Source organism: Poecilia latipinna, unplaced genomic scaffold (assembly GCF_001443285.1).
Source record: "Poecilia latipinna isolate Pla-1442-1.1 unplaced genomic scaffold, P_latipinna-1.0 Scaffold2391, whole genome shotgun sequence".
In the NCBI taxonomy this organism is placed as follows: domain Eukaryota; kingdom Metazoa; phylum Chordata; class Actinopteri; order Cyprinodontiformes; family Poeciliidae; genus Poecilia; species Poecilia latipinna.
The window spans coordinates 61199-71442 of record NW_015115007.1 but is presented as its reverse complement, the minus strand read 5'-3'; the positions used below and the strand labels follow the sequence as shown (position 1 = coordinate 71442).

At 38.3% G+C, this 10244-nt stretch overlaps 1 protein-coding gene across 1 annotated transcript in view; it reads left to right on the top strand.

Moving 5' to 3' along the window:
* Nucleotides 1–10020, top strand: part of LOC106937616 (neuropeptide FF receptor 2-like) — a 25044-nt gene extending 15024 nt beyond the window's left edge. The window contains exons 3-4 of the mRNA XM_015019216.1: nt 7213–7312; nt 8750–10020. Of these exons, the coding sequence (XP_014874702.1) occupies nt 7213–7312; nt 8750–9602 (953 nt within the window). The 3' untranslated portion in view covers nt 9603–10020. The remainder of the gene's footprint in view (nt 1–7212; nt 7313–8749) is intronic.
* The last annotated feature ends 224 nt before the right edge of the window (nt 10021–10244 follow it).

Genomic DNA, 10244 nt, shown 5'->3' with positions numbered 1-10244 from the left:
GTCTCTCTTTGGGTTGTGTGTTTTTTTTATAAAATATATAAGAATATATATATATATATATATATATATATATATATATATATATATATATATATATAAAAAAAAAACGGTACGATCTTACAAAAGAAGATACAGATGTTTTAAAACGAACCATTAAAACCTGATGGAAATGAACTGGTGACATCATGACATCAGTCTGAACACCTTTGGCATTTCTACTTAATGTCGATCTTAAAACTATTTGCCTTTTTTCTCTCATAAGTGACTAATTATTTCTGTTCAGCCTGAACTCTTTTACCCACACGCAGTTAAAAACTGATTTTATTAGGGCTTGGAAGCGTCGAGGAAGAGGCACAACACTTTCCGTTTTACGGTTCTGTGAAACTTTTGATGTTGCCGTTTAAACTCCAGCGGATCAAAGCCTCTCATTGTAACCTGGAGCAGTAATTCAGAGCTGGGAAAACGACTTGGCAGGAAATTCATCACCTCCTTTTGGCAGTGAAATAATAAACACTGCAGACACGAGTTTACAGCGTTTCCCCTCCACATCCATCTTTGTCTTTTTACCAGCACCATTTCCTACAACACGTCTCTCTAGTTCCTGATTCTGGTGAACATGATTTAATTCTGAGATAAGACGCAGTAAGCTTGATTAATCATCACTAATGTCCCTTTGATAATTGTATTAGAAAGCAACATGTTAGGGCTGAAACAATTAATAATCATTTTTTGAAATATTTGTCAACTGATTAGTAATCGATTAATCATTAACTGGAGTTTACAGACTGAAAAATAGATGTTTGGTTAAAGAACAACACTAAGAGCAGTACTTTAACTAACTGTACAAAAATATATGCATTTTGCATTTAAGATGATGAAAAAGAAAAAAACAACCTTTGTAAATATCCAGAACTCAGGTGGCATCATTTCAGCTTCACCTGGTTGAAATTTTGTCTACATGGTTTCAGAAACTTGTGAAATTGAAAAAACGGTGCAAACAGAAACGTACCCTGGTGTATGAAACTGTGCGTATCCAAACTCATCCAATAAATATGGAAATGAGCGCACATGATGACGATAATTATTAAAATCATTGTACCTTTTTTAAATGTTTGAGCAGCAGATTTCGTCAATGTAATGATACAGATAAATGTAACAAGCTTCTCCATTCAGCAACAAAAACATTGAAGGGAGAAGAGAGAGCTGGAGGTCTGAAAGTGAAAAACTCAGAATGTCACCAGGCATCTTTGGTCTAGTTTCTCGTGTCTCAGTTCACTTTAAATAAGACTAAACTAACTCACAAGTAACTTTTCAGCAAAATATAGGAGCTTGTTTTAAGTAAATACTCTCTTCATATTTCCATTGGCAGATTATTTTACTAATAAGACATTTTAAGTGAAATAATTTGCCAATGGGCTCCCCCTAGTGGTCGGAGGAGTCCTGATTTGTGGCGCGAGTTTACAGCTGAATTTTCCCATTTGTTTTTATTTCCTGTGGTTTCAGCATTTTATTGTTTTCATTTGTTTTTGCTTCTGTTTTTCTGTTTGCTTTTTTGTGTTGATGTGTTTGGGCGTTTCCATCAGTTGTGTGTTCGCAGCGCATTTCGCCTCTTGTAATTTTTACTTTTCACCTCTTCTCTCATTACTTCCAATCCACATTTTGGGTAAAAAAAAGAGGAAAACCAGCTGACTGCATCTAAATAAGTTATCAAATAAGCATCAGAGGAAAAAACACGCTCATGTTTAGAGGTGGACATTTATTGTGACATTTATGATTTGTTGTGACAAATTTCTGATCATAGGAATTTTGATTTATTGGAGTCAGGAATCGAAATGAATGATGTTAAAAAAAAACCTGTGCATTTAGTTATTTTTTTAGTGTTTACTGTTTTTTCAATAAATACCAATACATTTTAAGAAATATATATTAAGAAATATATGCAGTTACTTTGCAGTTTAGTGACACAAATCAAACTTCTTTCCGTCACTTTTATCACAGTAGAATCACAAAACATTGTGATAAGACTTTACGTTTATATCGCCCAAGCATACTTGTGTAGCAAATGTTATCTTTGCTTATGTATTTCTAAAATTAGCTCATATTTAGTGGCATAAAAATGAAAGGAAGTCAGGAAGAAATTGAGAAAAAAATCAGACAAAAGAAAGAAAAAGACTGAGGCTCTCTGGATGGAGTAGCAATCCGAAGGTTAACGGTTCAATTCCAGCTTCTTCCAGTCAATCTGGCCTCATATTCCAGGCACTGAACTCCGAGTTGCTTACAGATCGGCGTCTGATTGGGTGGATATGGCTGTAATATCGAGAGCTTTTAGAGTATGACTAGAAAAGTAATGTGAAATCTCGGTCTATTTGCCATTTTATTTAGCTGCAGAGAAAACTCCAACACCTTTCATATCTGAGCAAAACGGTAATAGAAAAAGCAGTGGCGTGGAAAACGGGGTCAGGTTGAAGCAGACGGCGCCTTGAGAGGAAAAAAAGGCACATCAAGGACTCAGCAAGCAGCAGGCAAAAGGCTTGTTTACGTCACAGAGATCAGAAACCGAGGAAGTCAAAGAAATCAGTCGGTCAGCAATGGGAAGATCTCATCAGCAGTCCAGCTGCTCTTCATCTGGACGCTTTGTGATGAAAGAGTCGTGTCCTCTGCCGCGCTTCGATACGACGGCGTCAGTGCTCAGCGCTGGGATGTTTGGAAACAGAAGGTTTTCCATCTGGGTGTCAGAACAGATGGACGGCTCAGTGACAGGCCCGGGTGTCCAAACTGTGGGCCGGGGGCCATTTCTGACCTCCAACTGATTCTGACCTGCTGCCCATTTCAATTCAAGACTGACAAACGTTTTGATGCAGATGCAGTTAAAAAATCATTTACTACCAGCTACAACTAAAATATTTGTCTTTTAACAACCACAGTTTTTATGTTCTGTTTAATTTAATGGTAAATAAAACCACATCTGTCTGGTTTGTCTACTCAAAACCAGACTTTATTTTCCCCAAATCGGATTTTAACTACGTGATAAAACTGGGATAAAAACAGGAATAGGTTTCAACATAAGAAAACCCACTAGTAATGTTAAAAGGTTACATTTGTCTTTAGGATCTACGACTTACACATTATTTAACTACTGAAGTTTATTTGTTTCAGTAAAGCTTAATTTATAGCTCAAGATTAAGAACCAAAAATCACAATACATCTTTACTTTTTTATAATTTTTCTTGACCAGTGAGGTTTTTTTTTTACTTTGGGTGTTTTCACACCTGATGGTCCAGTGGACTTGGTTCAGTTTTGGAATAAAATGGCAGGAGACTCATCTCAGAAATCTTCTGGAAAACAAGGACATTTCTGAGCTTGAAAAGTTGAAAATTTGAGAGAGAAAAACTCAAATTTTGAGATAAATCTTGGAAATGTTCTAGAAAAAAAAACATGTAAATGTCTGAGTTTGAAAAGCTCAAAATCTTCTTTCAAAGTCAGAAATTTTCTTGTTTTTTCCACAAAATTTCTGAGATGAATCTCAAACTTTTTGGGTTTTTTGGAGGAAATACGCAATTCCCTTTTTTAAAATATATATATCTACAATGATTTCTTAATGTAAACTCAAAATTCTGACTTTTTAAAGTCAAAATTCTGAAAAAAAAAAAGTTTCTACTTTGTGTTTTAAATAATCATACATAAAACCTTGGAACTGAATTTCTTTTTCCAATGAGTGAACAAGAAGAAAACCACCAAACAATGCAGCAGCTCCAGCTACTGCATTGGAGCTGCAGTAGCTGCAGTTTCAACAACTGAGAGAAAAGCTGAGCTGTTCAGTGGAAAGACTCTGAAAACAGAGCCAGACTTTCCTGCTGCTCATGATTAAAAACAGGAAAGGTATTTCTCATTGCACTGATTTATCCGAAGGGAATGACGAGGAAATTAAGTTGAACTTCTTCCAGGATTGATGCAGACTTGAAACAAGTTGATTGAACTCTACAGCAGAAACACTAAAACTCTTCTCCACTGGCTGCACGCCGCTCATATTTTACCAGGACACAATGTTCATATGCAGTCCTTTCATTAATCTGAATATTAATGAAAACTTATTTTAGTAACTCGAGCCTCACAGTGAAACGCTCTAGATTAATTACACACAGACTGATGTTTTCAGGCTCTTTGTTTGTAAATTAACAGGCTTTTCTGCACACAGCTACTAAAAATATGACACTTTAAGGGGGGAAAATATGAAAAATCACCTTTTTTAGCTTCTGCCTTACAGAGCACCCCCACCACAAACAACTCCTCCAGACTAGCGGCAGCATCAGTTACCTAATCAACTTTAAGCTGCTAGCTTACTCAAGGTAACAGGTCAACTTTCCTTACGTTAACATGGAGTTCTAGCACATATGCATTACTGTAATCGAGTTATATTTACCTGTTGACAGACAGGTATGTATGACGGCATATTACGGCCATTGCAGATAGAAAAATAGAAGTGCATTTCTGCCAAATTTATAGTTTAAAAACTTTGGAAAGATGGAAAATTTCAACTTCTGAAACTCAGAAATTTCCAGTTTCATTTCCTAGAAAATTTCTGAGATTAATCTCAAAATGTTGGCACAAATTTTTGACTTTCCAAGCTCAGAAATTTCCACATTTTTCTCAAAAGTGTTTGCGATTCATCTGAAAGTTTCTGTTTGCTTTACTTTAAAATTTTGGATTTCTGGAGCTCAGAAATTTCCATGTTTTCTTCTAGAAAGTTTCCGAGACTAATCTCAAAATATCAGATTTTTTTTCTTGCAAATGTTTGACTTTTGGAACTCGGAAGTTTTCACGTTTTTTTCTAGAAATTTGTGAGTTTTCTGATGGAAATTTACTGGGGGGTTTTCACCTTCAAAGGCCGAAATTCCCTGTCATAAGTTTGAGAGCAGCAATGATCGTCTCCATTGACCTACATCTGCTGCAGCAGTTGCCTTCTTGTTGGTACGCCCTCTGGTGGCGAATTGCTGCAGCTACATGCTTACTGCCACCTCCAGGCTCAACAAGAGAAATCCATATAGTTGTAACAGTGTAAACACATTAAAAACTGTTTTAGTTTTCAATTTATTTTATTGAAAACTAAAAAACTAAAATATGCATGTACATGCATGTATTCTGTACATGCTGGACAGAATACACGTCCAGCATGTATTCTGTCACACTGATATGTACAGAGATGCATATTTTTTATTTATTTGTGAGATGTTTGTTCTTATCTTCTGGCAGAATCCCAAAATAAATATGGCTTATGATGAGAAATAACGGTTCCCTCTCCCTGACGCGGGTCACCAGGGCCGGTTTGTTAGCTGTGTTCAAAAATAATATTCCTCTCTACATACAACTGTTATTAAAGAGCAAAACCTCAGGCCACAGTGGTTCATGTCTTAAGCCTACCCAGAGGTAGGTGTTGTAAAGGGATTCTGGCACAAGCCTGATTGAAGTTCCCTCTTTCTGAAGGGATTACAAAGCTGAATGTGTTCTTAAGCTTCCTTTAGAAAAACAGTGAAAAAGAAGAAATGGAAGGGGAGGACGAAAAGCCCAAAGACGAGGCGAGAGCGAAGAAAACACTAAACAAAAGCTCCTGTCAGACTCTCAAAAGATTTCCTCCAGCTACTTCTAAAACGACAAATTCCACAATTTACTTTACTTTCCTTAACAATAGTACAAACAACGCAGAGTGGCGAACCCCTGAAGAAATCAGAGGCGAACAGTCTGACCGAGTGATGAAGACTGATCAGCACCTCTGCAGGTTGGAACAGAGAAACAGATCCCGCTCGGTTCGCTGCAGCGTTTCTGTGGACAAATCCCTGCAGACAGGAAGATCACTGAAACGCTCCAAACTGACACGAGATCAGCGTTCCCACTGAAATGCTCCAAACCGACTGAAACGCTCCAAACCGACACGAGATCAGCGTTCCCACTGAAACGCTCCAAACCGACACGAGATCAGCGTTCCCACTGAAACGCTCCAAACCGACTGAAATGCTCCAAACCGACATGAGATCAGCGTTCCCACTGAAACGCTCCAAACCGACATGAGATCAGCGTTCCCGCTGAAACGCTCCAAACCGACACGCATGAGTTATCCAGCATTTCTTTGTCTTTTTGTTTATTATTACTGATAAGATAAACATAAAAACATGACACAAACTTGTAGCTAACAAATTAAGTTTGAACTTAAAATCAATTAATCGTGCAAATTTAAATTATTTAGTTTGTTTTAATTTATTGTGACAAACCTACTTATAGTCTCTAGAAAATATGATGTTTCTAAGAATTTGGACTTTTGACTGAAGATGGTTTGGAAAGTTTTCTACAGGAACATCTTAATAAATAAAATATAAAAAAAAGTGTTTTGTTTTTTTTTGTCAAAAACTGTTCAGAAAGTGAAAAGTAAATTTTAAAGAATATTAACAAAATACAGGAATATTTTTGCTTAACTCTAAAGTCAATGCATGCAGAAGCAGAAGATCTTTTTAATGCATCCATTTGCCCAAATGTCCAAATCAAAATATCACGCTGATTTATGACGTCACATTCTGAAGGGTTTAAACTTTTTTCAGCAACAAAAACATCAAAGGGAGAAGATAGATATAATAATATAATATAAGCTTATTAAAAAACCAGCTCAGTGTTTTTTAAGCAGTAATCAGTAATAAATGGAAGTACAAAAATATGCAAAATGTAAATATTTAAAAATCTACAAGTCACTCCCCTCTAATTTCTGGACCAGTCTCTTGACTGACATATTTCTTAAATATAAATGAGGGATTTGAGGAGTTTTTAAGATCCTTTTATTTAACTAGGCCATTAATTGACTGATTACACCTGATTCAAACAGGCCAAAATCCAGCTTCTAATCTTTGTTTATTTACTATGCATTTTATTTTTGTAAAACCTGAACATTTTAAATTTGATTTTAACCTTACATGCAGTGGGGAGGGCAGGTTTAGGTAAAAACAGACCATAACCTCCATTAAACCTCCATTAAACCTCCACCAAACGTGACGTTGCTAAAACACGTTTCAGGCCTCAGCAGGTGATGGTCTCCATTCAAGCTGAATGCTTGCCTCACCGAACCATAAGTGCCCCATTATGAGTCATAACTTGTGCTTTGGAGCGTTTCTGTCGTCTTTTTGGACAGGTTCTCTGCAGTAAACGAGCTAAACGTCATTTTTCTGTCAACAGGATGGCCGTTTGGAAGCCTGGTCTGCAAAATGAGCGGCATGGTTCAGGGGATTTCAGTCTCAGCCTCCGTCTTCACGCTGGTTGCCATCGCAGTTGACAGGTAATGGTTTATTTTTTTCAATGATGGGCTTTTACTAAACGGAGGCTGATCTCAGAAAAACAAAATGCATCACTGTGACAAATAAAATGAATAAAAACTAAAGTTGCAATAAAGACAACAACAACCCCCACACTCAACAAACAGAAAATGCTAAGAAAAAATGATAGAAGGCATCTTAGATTTGGCTAAAAATTGTTTTAAAAAATACCAAACATGTGAATTATTATAATTAAGCTTCATCGTGCTTGTTTCCAAAAGATTTCTGTCTTAGATCTTGGCAAAAAGAAAGTACATCAGGACATAAAGACCTGGTACAGCTAATAAAGTCTTTAGGTTTCAATTTGGCTTAATTGGACAAAAATAACTGAAAATATTAAGACTGTACATGAAAACCTTAGTGCACATCTTTAGCTTCATTAAGTAAAGATGGAAATATGACAGACGATTCTCCGTCTAACTGTTGTGGAAAGGGAAGCTGTCGCCACAAACCCCCAAAAGCCGCTCGGTGTTCCTGTGTGTAGAATAAATCGAGTCGCATCAGAGGACAAATGGAGGGAAGGGCGACCAGAACAGCGAAGCTTAGAAATGGCAGCCGGTCCTCGGAGGTCAGGTGTCCGGTGATGTCACTGTCATTATGAGAAACCCCTGGAGGACATCAGCGCCTCCAGAAAGGACACATTAACTCCAAAACGCTTTGGCAAAACGCAGGCCGAGACTCTTCATTTAACTTAAACCTTAATGATTAAAGATTTAAGACTTTTGCTATTGGTCTAAAAAAATACACAGATTAATAGACAGTAAAGGAATGTTTTTGCATTTTAGCCAATAAAACATTTATTTTCTTATTTAAAAGAGAAAAGGAATTATTTGCTCATTTGCATCTTCTATTGTTTTTTTCTAATATTGTGCAAAAAATGAAAAATCGGCAAAATGTACCAATTTTTTTATCCAATTAATCAATTAATTGATAGAATAATCAATAACTAAAGTAACTGTTAGTAACAGCCATTGACGTGTATTTGCTTGATGTTTGCATTTGATAAAATGAAATGTTTATTTCTTGTTTTATGATTAGTATGATATTTTTATGAGGTAAAGCAATTTGAACTTCTAGTGCAAACAGAAAGTAGACAAACTCTTGAAATAAGACAAAACTAACTGACAGGCGAGTTTGTTTTAAGTAAAAGTGAAAAACCATTGGCAGATTATTTCACCAGAAAAAGAAGGGAAAATCTTTTATCTGAAATAATCTACCAAACTTTTTGATCATTATAAAGGACTTTATTACTTAAAACAGGCTCATATTTCTGTCTGAAAAGTTATTTGTAGGTTACTTTTGTCTTATTTCAACTGTACTAAGACATTTGCTCTAGAAACTAGATAAACATGCTTCAAACGAGCTCGACCCAAACAGAACCTGCTTCTTCAACCCTGCAGGTTCCGATGCATCGTCTACCCATTCAAGCAGAAGCTCACCATTTCCACGGCGTCGCTGATCATCGTGGTAATCTGGGTCCTCGCCATATCCATCATGTGTCCGTCCGGTGTGATGCTGCAGGTGACCAAGGAGCAGACCGTCCGCGTCTTACTGGGCTCCGACAACCAGACCAGTCCCTTCTACTGGTGCAGAGAGAACTGGCCCAACCAGGAAATGAGGAAAATCTACACCACCGTCCTGTTTGCGAACATCTACCTTGCCCCTCTTTCGCTCATTGTGATTATGTACGCCCGGATTGGGATTACGCTCTTCAAAACCGCCGTTCCGACGGGAGGAAAGCCGGGCGCCGACAGCCGCCACGGCGTGTCGAAGAAGAAGCAGCGGGTGATAAAGATGCTCCTGATCGTCGCTCTGCTCTTCATCCTGTCCTGGCTGCCTCTCTGGACCCTCATGATGCTCAGCGACTACGCCAGCCTGACGGAGCAGCAGTACAGGATTATCAACATTTACATCTACCCCTTCGCTCACTGGCTGGCCTTCTTCAACAGCAGCGTCAACCCCATCATCTACGGCTTCTTCAACGAGAACTTCCGGCGGGGTTTCCAGGCCGTGTTTAAGATCAGCCTGTGCGCGGCGGACGGTCAGCGCAGGAAGAGCTACTCACACAGACTGCAGGGCAACTCGGTGCTGCCGGCCAACAACGTGCAGACGTCCGTGGAGCCCATTTCGCTCAACAGCCTGGACAAGAACCCTTCCAGGCGGATCAACCACGTTCCTGAGCGGGAGCTGGTGATGGAGGACCTGGAGCAGGGGTCCGGCAGCAGCGGCGGCGTGACCGCCGTGTCCATCTGATGACACGCCTTTTCTTCATTGTTACTTAAGGATGTTTCACATTCGAATCTGCTGTGCCTATGTAAAATAACACATCCAAAATGAATGGGGTTTAAATGGTGACTAAGAATCGTGCTTTTTTTCAGTATAGACTTGAGATGAAAAAGACAACTTAGGAAAACTAGTTTGAGTTAGGGACGCACCGATCCATTTTCTTTCCTCTTCCGATATCAATATCTGAGGTTAGTATTGGCTGATCTGAATCAACTTAAAACACTTCTTAAGACATAAATGTGCTGAATGATACATTTGATAACTCTGCACCAGCACAGCAAACTTAAACACACCAGTAGCTTCACAAACCTGGTCAGACATGTAAAAACAACTTCAAAGGGGCAGTGTTATGTAAAATCAGTGTTTTTAAGCTTTATATTGTTATAATGTTATTCCCTCATCAAAAACAAACCTGGAGTTTTGCCTTGATTCTTTCAATCATTTGATCTCCATGGCAACCATTCAGCTAAGTGAAACGGCTGGTTGGACCTAGCCCCGCCTTCCAGGACAAAGCTCCTCCTCAGAGCAGTTTCCAGGCTATTGATCCTCACAGAGCAGCCCCCTCCCTCTCAGCTCCTTCAGACTAGCCAGCAGCAATTAGCAAAACCT